At 43.6% G+C, this 13,660-nt stretch overlaps 1 protein-coding gene across 1 annotated transcript in view; it reads right to left on the reverse strand.

Annotated features, from left to right (window-relative positions):
• The window catches only part of CACNA1G (calcium voltage-gated channel subunit alpha1 G), a 274,461-nt gene that overhangs the window by 20,219 nt on the left and 240,582 nt on the right, over positions 1-13,660 (reverse strand). Inside the window, exons 27-33 of the mRNA XM_074971576.1 lie at positions 10,485-10,636; positions 6,850-6,959; positions 5,752-5,885; positions 3,883-3,953; positions 3,526-3,604; positions 3,294-3,415; positions 2,152-2,496 (exon numbers count right to left, since the gene is read on the reverse strand). Of these exons, the coding sequence (XP_074827677.1) occupies positions 2,152-2,496; positions 3,294-3,415; positions 3,526-3,604; positions 3,883-3,953; positions 5,752-5,885; positions 6,850-6,959; positions 10,485-10,636 (1,013 nt within the window). The remainder of the gene's footprint in view (positions 1-2,151; positions 2,497-3,293; positions 3,416-3,525; positions 3,605-3,882; positions 3,954-5,751; positions 5,886-6,849; positions 6,960-10,484; positions 10,637-13,660) is intronic.

Raw genomic sequence — 13,660 nt, forward strand, 5'->3', positions numbered from 1 at the left:
GGAAAACAGGAAGAAGAAAACCATAGTTTTCAGAGAGAGATTAGCAGTAATAGAAATGATCAGGAAGGAAAAGGATGAGATAGAGGAGGAAAGAGAACAGTGCAGTAATTTCACAGTCAGAAGCTTTCTCAGACATCACTAGAGACAGGACTGAAGCCAGATGCCCCGGGGAACTGTGGGACATTTCAGGCTTGGGCCCATTTTCAGACATTACTCCCACCCTGAACGACCATTACTAGTTATTCTGAGTTGCAGGAGTCTGGCAGGGCCATTGTAACAGACTCCAATTGCTTGTTACTGAGAACTTCTAAAGGAAACTATTGATGTAAGACGTCTATGAAACACTTAACGGCAACATTTTCAAACATGGGAGTCTAGCGTTAGGCCCCTAAATCCATACCTGGGCACCACAGAAATGAAAGCAGCCTGACTGTTGGAGGTGCCATGCATTCTCTAATCTCACTGACTTCCATGGAGGTTGTGGATGGTCAACACCGGTGACTATCAGGCCACTAATTTAGGTGGGTTGGGTTAGGTAAATATGGGTTTAGGTTCCTAACTTCAAGTTCCCACCTTTAAAAACGTTGGCCTTCGTGCATACAGCAGAAATATTATATATGATAACATATAATTTTCACAAACAGCACAGGGGTCATTTAAAAGTTGTCCCTTTTGTGCAGGGAAGAGCCAATATGTACAATGAAATGAGGACCTTTGTTACAGTCAAATGGCACGCAATACAAATATTCTAGGGAATACGCAAGCAAAGGCGCATGCTGACCACATGACCTTGCAGAAGCGCATTCTGAGAACTGTATTCCTCTACCACCATGTATTCAAACACCAGATTCTTTGTGGAGATTTTGATGGGAAAGAAAGAAAATCATCACAGTTATTTCAGAATAAAACCGTCCTGAGGTTTTCAAAGCATCTGTTTTGGTGGAAAGAGCAATGAATAGAGTCTGGAAAATATACAAGAGGGTGGAATAAACATCCTCCATGGCCACTCCAAATAGAAGACAGGCCAAATTAAATTTGTAAAGCTTCTCAAACAGCTTCTCCACCTAGTTGTTTGCTTAGCTTGGTTACTGATCTGTGACTATGCTGAAGATGACTGTTTGGCCATACTAGCTGTAATATTATATATTTATTTATTTTATATTAGAGGATGCAGAATAAGATCAATGTAGGATAATCCTAGAACAGACTGAACCAAACAGACTGAAAAGATAAAGGAAAAATCTTGCCGTCTGCTGCAGGGATGCTCAAGTGTGGAGGAAAGGATGTGGTCTATACACTTGCTCACCACACAGCAGCAGGGCAGGATTGCAGCTCTCTGCTTGAGAGAGAACATTAGGTTCTGAGACTAGGTACTGCACTGGTCAGTGTTACCCAAACAGGGCACAATCAAGCCCATCGCTCCCCAAGCACAAAAGCTGCGGTGTGCAGTATGTGCTCAGAGGGTGTGGATGTGTCTGTCTATGGGGGAGTGGTGGGGGCTAGGGGGGGTGAAGGCACAGTGTTTCTTTGTAAGGAGCAGTAAGATGTAATTTACCAATGAGGTCCCCCTCATTACCCTGAATCACGTTGCCTTGATTCAGCTACAGCACTATGGCCCAGAGCCTGCACCATTAAAGTCAATAGGGACTGTGCCATTGAATTCAATGGGAGTAGGATCAAGCCCTCAGAGGATTCTCCTATTATTGAAGTAATCTTTTCCCTGGGAGCACTGGTTCCGAGAGGGGGTAAATATTAAACTTAGTTTATATAAAATATACATTTTATTTAGCATTTAAAAGAAAAAAAAACTCAGCAAAATTTTATTTCCCCCCCCCGACAAGCCAAAACCCTGGATTAGAACATCCCCCAAATTTGGAGCCAGATGTGAACTTTGTGGCTTGGGCCCATCACTAGAACAGACACAGAGCTCTTTGCACCTGAGCAGAAGTGACAATCTGGTGCGAAGACTGGGTCAGGATCTTTACATTGTAGCATAGATTATCAAAACATGCAGCAATTCAGTCAACAGATAGTGAGGAATACAACTCCCCAATGCACTGTACACTCACTCCTTCACTGGAATTCGTGCATATCCTCCCTTAGCAAATATGCAGGCCAACCTGCTCTTCACCCTCCACCTGAGATTCTCACCATAGGATAAAATAATGAGAGCTGAGAATCCACCTTGAATTGCATAGGATTGGTACATCCTCTGGGGCTCTCAGGCCTTTCTCCACCATTACCGCCTGTCCATGCAAAGAGGTCTGAAGTAGGGACTGGGCCTGGGGTGATAGTCTTCATTTCCATCTCCAGCTCCGCTTCCAGCTCTGCTTCCTCTTTGGCTTCCTTGTTGCTCTCTTCCAGGTGCTTCATGAGCACTGCAATTACCACGTTCACCAGGACGAACTGGGCCGTCAACACAAAGGAGACAAAGTAGATGGGCGAGATGACTGTGTTGTAACAGGTGGACTCCTGGTCGCAGTCGCGCAACGTGTCCTGGTGATAGGGGGAAAATGATTATGGAAACTGAGGAAGCTCCAGTTAACCGAAGAAGGCCTGATCCTGCCATCCGATCACTCAGTGCTCCCGCATAAGGCCCAAATGGATTAACCATCTATTGAGCACACACAGATGATCAGACTAGTTTCACGGACGATTTTCAGATCTGTCTAGATGAGCAAATGACCCCCCAGCAAAACCTCACTCATTGGAGTCAGGTGTGACACTGGAGGGGAATACTGCCTTGCGCACAGGCTCAGAGAAAACACCAACTAGTCTCACTGCATTCCAACAGGTGGCGCCTGTCTGCTCCTTTATACTCCCAGAGGATTGGCTTATCCTAGATTCTCCATTCTGAAAGGCCATTTTGCAAGGCTAAAGTGCAACTATCCTAACCTACCCAGACCTCATCAGTCGCACAGTTGTGTTATTTGCTCCAGCGAAAAATAACGAGCCTACTGGAGACTCTAGTTCCCTGTACAAAACAAGCTACTCAGTTGAACTAATGTCATAGAAAACTTTCCATAGAAAACTCCCTATATTGCCCTCCTTGTCCTCAAGCCACCACCTCAGGAAAAGCCTGGGAACTTACAATGCATCTGAAGGCCAGCAAACCCAGGCGCTGTCAGGCAAGAGGAAAAAGAATTGCTTTGAGAAAATGCCCAGGCCCCGAATCAACAAGTGCAGGGGCCGTCCCAGCTTGAGTGCCCCAGCTGTTATTGGTTTGAAACAGTGACAGACAGCCTGTAAGATTAGAAATGATCATCAATATTCCTTCTCCAGGGATCTCTTACCTTCATTATCCCATTCCAGTTGTCTCCTGTTGAGACCCGGAAGAGAGTTAAAAAGGCCATCCCAAAGTTTCTAAAAGTGGCGTGCCGCCCTAGCCCCTCGCAGTGGTGAGTGTCATCGCATTCTGTGTGATCAACCAGAAGAATCTCATTTAGACAAGAGCTCGCTCACATTCCCCCTCTATGTAACTATTTCCTCCTGCTTCCGGCAATGCTATGTCTGTGGAGAACTTACCAAGGTCGCCAAATAGCTCCACTCCAAGAGCTGCAAATATGAAAAACAACAACATGAAGAGAAGACCGAGATTCCCCACCTGGAAAGAGAAAAAGAAATGGTGGTGGGGGGGAACAACAACGTTAATTGATTTTTTTCCAGACCTGCTTCTCCCCGTATTCTTTCATACAAAAGTTAAGGGGGTAGGGAGAGGGGAGATACGACCTGGACAGCATCTGAGACTGAGTTTCTAATGGGAAATGCAATTTTCCAATGACAGTGAAGACAAAAATAAGGGGGACGGTCCATGAGCAGCCTTCTGCAATAAGAATGTAGCTCTGGTCCTGATGAGATTTTTCTGGGAAGGCAATGAATTACCTGAGGCAGTGCTTGCATGACTGTGTCCAGCAGGGCTCGCATCCCTACAGCCATCTTCAGTAACTTTAACACTGCAGAAAATGATAGGTTCATAACATTACTGCTGCAGCATTACTGTGGAGACACAGATTTTGAGAGAGGAAGATCCCTCAAGCATGAAATCACGTCACATGCTCTCCATTAGCAACTAAAGCTCAAGGCCTCGTTATAGAGCTCTAGATTGTCCAGATGCTTGTTAGAATCCTGTGAATAGCAGCATCGGGTGCCTTGAGGCTTCGGGAAAGAATCACCATTCTCTCGCTCTCTCTGAATTGGGTAATGTTGACACAATGCTAGGAATGTAAGAATGACCTTTTCTCCTGACAGTCTCTTCTGCTGAGGGAAGTAAACAGTTTTAGAAAGGTCAAGATACTACCAGATGTACATTCCTTTAGAATTCTGCTTACAGCTAAACAAATAGGAAGCCAAATTCACCCCTGTTGTCTTCAGTGGGGCCTATACCAGGGATGAAATTTGGCCCGTTAGGGTTTTCTCCTATTTGGGTCTTGAATCCAGTACTAAATATACAACCCTGAAAATATCCTTCTGAGTTACCATCCCTGGATCTCTTTTTCCTTCCTCTTGGTTTGGACTAACTACCTTCTGAGTTCCGCGGCTGCCTACCTTCATGTTTGATTTACGCAGGCATTGCTTTGCATGCCCTTGTCTGTAAGATTGAGTTTCCAGGTGGAAATTGCAAATGCTTTTCCTTTTGAAATGTACCTAATGTGACAGACGTTTCCCTTTCTTCTGAGGCTTCCTTTCTGGCTTCAACTACATTTCATCTATTTCCATTCTTTCTTTGTTCCAATTAGAATAAATAATAATAATGATAATAACTTGGCATGACAATAATGAAGCTCTCAAAGCACTTTACAAACTTTGGAGCCTGATTTCCAAAGGTGTTGAGCAGGGCCGTCCCTAGACATTGTGGTGCCCTACGCAGCCCTCCTGGCTCTAGCCCTCTCTGCTCTGCTCTGCTCCCCAGCTCGTCTGGTGAGCGTGGGGCGCGCCCGATCACTGCCGCAGTCCCCTGGGACGTAGCTCAGGGGAAGGGGTGGAGTGGGGCAGAGCAGGGTTGGGGGCTTTGGGGAAGAGGTGGAGCGGGGGCAGCTTTCCTGGCTGGCTCAGCTGGCCCGGGGATGGGGCTGGCTGCTGGAGCAGCACGCAGCCGTGTAGTTTGCGTATGGGTAAGGACAGCCCTGGTGTTGAGCACTTGCAGCTTACACTGACATCAGTTGGGGCTCCTGGTGTTCAGCTCTTCTGAAAATTAGACCCTAACTAAGTAAGCCTCAGAGATGCGGTAGGTATTATCATCGTCATCATCGCTAGGGTACATCTGGATACAAAGCAAAGTAGACACGTTGTCTCACACAATACCCAGAGGTCACGTGAAAAGGGAAATGAAATTTATTAACCATCTTGGGTTTTTTTTTTAAATCAATTGCCAACTCTCTAGCTTATGGCTGTGTTGCGCCCTGAAACCCCTATCTAGTTTCCAGATCTTTGAGACATACTTGATTTCACGAGCATGCCAAAGTTTGCTTTTCCAGGTTCACCCATCAATGAAATTCACAGTGGATTCTCTTTTCTAAGAAGATCTAGATCTGCAAGTGCTCTTAAGAAATGCATGGCCAGTTGGCTCAGCTCCTTGGCTCTTCTGCGATGTTTCCCCTTCTTTTGTTCTCTTATTTGTTTACAGTTTGTGGATGCCAGAACAAAGTGCACTGAGCAGGGCATGTGGCATGCAGTGGTTTCCCAGTCATGTCCTGGACAGAACTGCTCACTGCACCTCAAATAAAAATGATTTTCACATTGACTCCGTCTTACCTCGAGCAATCCTTAGCACCCTCATTATCCGGATAATGGTGGGGTTAATGGGCAATGACGCATTCACCTCAATCTCTTCCAAAGTGATACCCATGATAGACAGCAGCACTATTGCCAGGTCTAATTGGTTCCATCTGAAGACAACACAAAATCACATCTACTGAAGTATTTGCAGTGTGCGTTGGTTTGTTTTAAACAAATTCCAGTCATGTCAGTGGTGCTAACGCTCACAGACACAAACTTTTGAAACTTTTTTGAGGGGAGTTGCACAAAACCATTATTTTTAGATTATGGAATCAGCCAACGCCAAAGAAAATATAAAACCATGACTGGGCTTATACCCGATGATCCAGACATTAGGCCAAATCCTACAAACTTTATTCAGCCTTTTGTTTGGCAAGGCTCTCACTGAACTCAACAGGAGTTGTGTCCAAGTAAGAACTGCAGGCTTTGATCCAATGTCCAGTCACTGTAACACAGTCACATTGGGCAGAAGGAAACATACCAAGATTATACCACAGTGAAAGGCCCTCTAGAAAGTCTTGAGTTAGATAGATAGGATGAGCACAACAGAGATGTCAGACTAGCTAGAAGTTGGGGATGAATGATTTTCTCTAGGGAAGAAGTCTGGCATGAATCCAATGCTCTTGACATTTGACTTGAGGAAGACGAAAAATGCGAGGTCAGAGGTTTGAGGGGGGCCAATATTAAATGTATAAATATCTTAACTCAGTTACAGCTCATCCTAAGCCAACAGAGGCAAATGTCTGCAGTTCCTCCTGGTCTGTTGATCTCACCAGGACAACTCTATCCAGTCCACAGTGGGAAGAAAGATCAGACTTGCCAGCTGTCTGGTAAGGCGAGAATTCATTTCATGATATAACAAGAACTCAGGGTTAGATTTAGACCCTATGCAACTCCTAAGGAAGTCTCAAGGCCAAATTCACTAGTGACGTAAGTTACACATCAGGCACAAGTATGTCAGCAAGAGGCATATAAAGCAGTAGCTTGCCCTGATTTGCATCACCCCTGAATTTGGCCCATTATCTATTGAGTCCCTGCTGCTGTCACAGACGTGCAGGATTTAATCTTTGTTACCTGTCTTGAAAGAACCGGCGAAACCCAAAGGCAATCAGCTTGAAAACAGATTCCAAGACAAAGATGACAGTGAAGATGTAATTGCAAATCTTCAGTGCTTCATCAAGAACCTGCAACATGGATACAAAGCTGAGGTTAGTTGTTGACTTGGCTGGACGGTTTTGCTGCCGTCCTGTTTTCACCAGAATTATGCATTTAATAAAAAATAACTGATGACTGACGAAGGAGAGGGGATCAGGGTTATGGCCCCTCTTTCTCTCTGCTCCCTTCAGTCCCAGGAGGAGCTAGTAAGGAGAAGTCCCTGCATTTAAGTGAGTGCAGAGACTGCAATTGTGCACAGCCCCTGCAGAATTCACCCCTGTGCAGAGGGCCTGCACAAAGCCTATGCACTACTCAGGTCCCTCTTGAGACTGCTCGACCGCTGGGAACAATGCCGTCTGTAGTCTGCAAAACACTTAAGGACCATTTAGATGAGAGTGATTCACCAAGGAACTGTTGCATCCGTGGGCCTAAGTGGTGCAAAGGCCTTGTGCGCTAGCGCTCTGCATGTTCAAGGCCAGGGGAAGGCACTTTGCACCATACCTGCCCTCGTGCACCAGTGTGAGAGCCGCAGTCTGGCCCTAGGTTTGTACAAATCCTGGCACAAGCAACAGGAAATTATGGCTTATGGCTAGCGCCTCACCTTGAGCTCACAGCAAGGCACAAGATAGGGATAAAGCATCAGACAATATCGAATTCCCTAGTTCTTTCCCCTTTGCTTGTGTCACAACCTTGCCACTAATGATAGTCATCACTGCCAGCAGGGCACCTATTACACAGGCGATTGCTAACTAATGGCCGAAGTGGTTTTATTCCAAAGGTCATACTGGTAAAAGAGGGCAGCGGTAATAGCATCTTAGATTTCCTTTGTAAGCAATGTGCATCATTTTTCTCGTTGCTGAAAGGTGTGACAGCAATAGCTGGGTGTGGGCCATTGGGAGGTGATGTGGGGGAGGGTAATATTACACAGATCCCGAGCTAGGGCGTGAAAGTTTGTGTCATTAAAGTTCGGTGAGAAAGCTGCTAGTGAGGTCATGGCATCCCGTGGTTTATTGCTAAGTAATTCAAGAGATGATGATAGAATTGGATGTGTTTCCAAGGGGTATGTAAGGCCAGGTGGGTCATGGCAGTTCCTTTTAAAGGATCATCAGACGTTTCACAAGCTAATGCCATGATTGCGAGCCATCGCTGGGCAGGAAAGGGGTGATGGGGAAAGAGCAAGGCCCTTTCTCCCACATTTTGCCCCTGTACCAGGGCTGAGCACTGCCATAGTTCCATTGTCCTGTGATTCTATGGTGCTGTGGCTTTCAGTGCTGCAATCCTCTGCAGTCTAACTGGCCAAAAAGAATTGTCCAAGTCCAGCGCCATTGCTGGTCCCACGCTCTCATGTGAAGCAGAGCTGGCTCCGTGGTGACAGAGAGTGCACCTGCTCCAAAGGCAGCAGCTGCGCTCCCCAGGAGGCACTGCGTCTACCAAGAGCTTCTCATGCATCTCAGTCAGATTATGGCTTCATGGCACAATTTACCCCAAATATTGATCAAGAGAAGTCACTTCACCTGTCACTGAAATGCAGCCACATCTGGGGAAGAAAGCCACAGCTATTAAATAGCTCACTGCAACACTGCAGAAGAGTTTAACTCTGCCCAGCCAAAACTGCACCGGTAGAATGTAATTAGCCAATACAGAATTTGACTAATAGTTGTTCAAACTGTGTATGCCTCTATCTGTACTGCAGCACTGCTTGTAAAGTGGCCGTTACTCAGCAGCAATATGTACTGGATTTTGACTGGTGTCCTGATGACAAAAGTCCTTTCCCATCCATATCCCATTACCAATCCCGTTCACCATCCTGGTGAATTATGATGTTGGATATAAAGCTCTTAAGCACATTTATCTGTCTAAACATCTCCAGGATAATAATCAAATTCCAGATTGGATTTAGTCACCTGGGCCCTGATTCAGCAAAGTACGTAAGCACATGCATGACTTTAATCAGGCAGGTAATCCCATTCACCTCCGTGTGACTATTCTCATTCTTACATTATTATGTACACATAGGACATTGGGGTCTTAGATAAAGAATTTTACTTTCCTTAAGGGAAAAATATGAATGTTTTTACAATACAAGTAAAAATGTCGCTGTGAAATGACTTTAATAAGCACAGGCCCTAGAGTAATTCTAATACAAGCTTCTTAGCTAATGACTGATTTAATCAGAAAGTGACTGAATGTCATAATGTGCTTCCCAGTGTATTTAAAGGTGACCTGCAAAGGAAAAAGAAATTGGGCTTGTGCCCTTTTACTCTTTGGCTAGCTTATGATGGATGGATGGATGGATGGATGGAGTGTGTGTGTGTATGTGTGTGTGTCTTTTTTCCCCTTTACTTGTTATTTACATTAGTCATGCAGGTCCTGTCTAGCCTCAAAGAATATTTCACCCTTATTGTGATTTGCATGTATTCATTTTGAAAGGAGCTAATAAAAAGAATTACAATTTATACAGCAGTGGCAGCCATTTCCATCTCTTTCTTCGGCACAAGGCAGTCATCTTCCCAGTACAGGTTGTTCTTATTATCTTCGGAACAGGCCCAAGATACAGGAGCCTGGCACGCTTAATAGATTAAGAGTCTGATTTTCCAAAATGCAGGGTAGCCATAACTCCAACTGAAGGCAATGGTATTCAGTACCTTTGAAAATCAGGCCCTACATGTATCTGCTTGCTGAATGTACTGGGTAGGCACTGAGGCAAATCTCCCATTGGCCATGTCTCCATGAGGAAAGGTGCATTTTTAATAAGTGTTAGATAAGGTGTTAAAATCCTAGCATAGGCAAGGTGGTTGTAGTTATAATGTATATGTTCAAATATACCTCTTTTCTAGTGTAGACATGAGCAGCGGGAGATTTGCATGGGTAAAGATTTCAGGAATTGACCCAGAAAGATTACAGTCTTCTTACTGACTGTTACCATAGAAACACTTAGTCAAAGAGAAGATTTCAAGAAAAAAAAAAATCACTGGCAACTGGCTAGAGGAATTTTCATCCCAACTTTTACTGCTATGGTAGGTGTTTTGTTTTGTTTTTTTAATGTTCTTAGAGTATTTATAAAGGGTGGGTAAGAGATGGGGAAGCTGAGGTACAGAGAGAAGTTACCTCATCAGCTCAAGTAACAATAGCAGGGAAGCATGGGCTAGAGGCACCCTCCTGGGACCCTGGGCACATACTCAAGCATCTGGCCCAGGCCGCCACAGCTTTACTGCTATTTGATACCTGCGCTAGTTTTGATCTGTGTTTACGTGTGTTGCAGTCACACCACCGGATGGTTGTAGAGACCTACCCTATGTGACTAGTTAAGGACTCAAGCAGTAAAACTGGGAACAGAGGCCAGAACTTCCAACTCCCACTCCTCTGCTCCCACCACATTGCCTCACTGGCTAAGGCATGCAATGCTGATCATGCAAAACCATCACCCAATAGATGAAGTTCTGTAAAACTAACCAGCCCTGGTTCTGCCCATCTCTAGCATTCAGTGAAAGCTGAGACCATTTCTTTTCCCCATTCCATCACTGGCTATTGCCAGCTGCCTTGTCTCCCGGTACCTTCGGCTGCTGGTAGTGCTCCATGGCCATGGTGATCACATTGAGGCCGATCACTCCAGTGATGAACAAATCCAGGTAATGGCTCGTGCACATCTGGTGGATCAGGAGCCGGAAGCGAGAGTAATCGGAATAGTAGGGTTTACACTGTGCTTCTGAAATGGGGGGCGGGAAGAGTGGAGAGGCAGATCAGCTCATTACTCTGTGTCTCTTAAACATGAGTTCACCTTCCCTTTGCAAACTCCAAAACTGAGGCTTTCTACATTGATCACAATAAGGCTTTGGGTTTTGTTCCTGGGTGGTATGTTACCAGCCTTAATATGTAGCAAGGCTACCAACAACATGGATCCATTTAAACATCTTTAATGTAACATGCACAATACTCAGCTTTTTAGTATTAGAGATGAGGTGAGTACAGCTGGGACTATTGTGGGCTCCAGGAACTGTTTCATTGTAAAGGAATTAAAAAGCCCTACTTTTTTTTAACTTAATGTGGAAACAAAAACAATAAATGGACAAAAACAGCAGCCGAAGAGCCCGTTCAATAATCAAATACTGCACAAAATTGGTATTGACAATGGCTTTGAGAACACAGGCCCTTCATTTATTGGTCTTATTTGAAGAGACAGCAATAAACTCATCTCATCTCCTTCGCAGTGAATTATGGGGTGAGACAAAATTTGACACTTCAGCTGTCAGAACTCTGAAAAACATTGAATAAATACTGTGGAGAACTGATCAGTCTACTTTAATGCCTAGAAAAATAATTCTCCATTTATATACAATTACCGAATTGTAGATTTCACTGTTAGATTTACTTCCATACTCTGTTGCACTGGGAATGACACATGCTTTTCAGACCCTAAATGTTCCAGGAGATAAACTAATTTACTCACCTAATCTCTAATGAGGAAATGCCAAGGCTGAGTATATAATTCATTACAGTTTTCAAGGAGGCATTATAAGGCAGACTGAAGTGGAAAGGACTGTCTTGAATACGTCAGTGTATAATATTATTCTCATAATTAGATAATCAACTGGTTATAAAAATTATTGAGCCGAGAGAATTACATGGCTTGAGATTTAGCACTGCTGAACAAATGCGGGGTTTGATACATTACTCCAAATAGAAATTTGGGCACAATGAAGCCATGAACTATAGGTATCAGTTACTCCGAGGGAAAACTAATTTAAAGTTTTGCTGGGGATATAATTTGGTGTGTAGATAGCCAATGATTCTGCAACCAAAGCCACAGGTTTAACATCACTGTACGCTCATTGCTTCATGACATGGGCTCCTAAAAAATCACAGAATTTTTGTTTTTTCACTGAGACAGACTTTTCCCCTAAAGCTTAAGAACCAGAGACAAACCATTTAGCAGCTTATATGGTAAGGGTTTGGAACTCCCAAAATTCTGCTCAAGTGTCATAAAATAAAAGGCAGTATTAATATTCACTTTTGGATGTGCAATATGCGGAAGGTGATCTGTACTGGAGGGCAAAAGCATAACAGCAGTGAAAAGGTCTATAAAATACATTTTAATGCTGAATCTATTGAGCACTTAACAAAAGCCAAACCGGTGGCTTTGCTGACTCACATGACTTTTTGTCAGGGATCTCAAATCCCTGCATAAATCTCCATAAAGCCACGATATCTTGATCACATTATGCTAAATTATGAGTAAGAAATTAACTAAAATGTTTGAATACAATTAAGTTAGCAATAGGGCCTAGTTATGAACCAGGTTATAATTGCAAAAAGAAACACCATCATAATTTGATCACTGATTTCTTTTAGGTTTCTGCATAATTCACATTCAAAAAAGGAAAATGTCAACATTTCTGCCTCTTCTTGCAGTGGATTTACATATGAATAATTATACTGGAATTCAAATGTTTTAGCTTTGATTGGCAGGTCATTCCAAATCCCACAGAATAGCACTGCAGCTCTTAGAATATAGCAAGGATTTACAGAGAGGTTGTAAAATGTTACTTGTGCAGAGATCCTGCATCTGGACTAGTAACAGCATGGCCTTATAAACAGGGTTGCCAAACCTTCCCCAAAATATTCCCTTTTTTTAACCTTTCAGTGAGCATGGCCCTGGACTTTGCAATGTCAAATGCTTTTCCTGATTGAATTTGAAAGTCAGTGTCACTGACACATCTGGAACACTACTAATTTACAGACTGTAAATATTTTATCCCCCGCCTGTAAGGTTATTAATAGGCGTTTTCTCAACCCGGTTTATAAATCATACTACCACTTGCTTTCCCTTTCTCAACATGCTGGTCATGCATATTAGCAGAACACAGATATTATCTTGAAATGAACCACAAACAAATATACCATGCTGCCTGTGGGCTACAAATTAATAGCTACTGTATCAAGGTAGGCAGGGAACTTTTTGAATATAGCAGTTGCTTCTTTATGTCATCAGCAAGAAAAGCCATATTTAAGATGGTTTGCACAGATTGGCACTCTCCAGGTGTAAATTCCATGCCCCCTATCAAACAGCAGTATTCATATTTATTGCAGAAAAAAAAATCTAAACAATACCAACATCTTGGGAAATACAGACATCTGTTAAGCTCCAGGTGGTGAATCTCACAACTAACACAACACCACATTACTGTACTGTTACAATACACTGTGTCAAGAACAACAAGAGCTCCAGATTAGTCTAGGTTATTACTGGAAAGGTTAAATCACTTCCTGACACACAGAGAATTAAAGACAAAGAAAAAAAAATGGCAGAATAAGACTGCAAGAGGATGCGAGATGCAGCAAAAGCCCACGACAAATCTGGCAGGTAAACAGGTTCTAAATCAAGCTGCTTTGCTGTGGCTGGGTGAAAAGTGGGATAGGAGAAGGAATGAACTCTAATATTTAGATACAATTAAACTGGAAAGATCAGCTAACACAATGAAGGTCGGGCAATCTACTCATAAGTCTCATTTCCCTACTGATCCTGGGAAATGATGCTCTAGCCTGATGGGCAGCTGAGTCCATTGTCACAGCTGCCCAACATTATGGGTACTTCTTTTTAGTTGGTCATGTCCAGTGGCCCTCATCCAAACAGCTTCCTGAAGAGGGGTCCTATGATGATATATGCGCCATGCAGTGGGGTCGTTATTACAAAGGATTGCCTTAACAAGTGCCAGGAAGTGGAACCGATGAG

Source organism: Natator depressus, chromosome 14 (genome assembly GCF_965152275.1).
Source record: "Natator depressus isolate rNatDep1 chromosome 14, rNatDep2.hap1, whole genome shotgun sequence".
Taxonomy (NCBI): Eukaryota; Metazoa; Chordata; order Testudines; family Cheloniidae; genus Natator; species Natator depressus.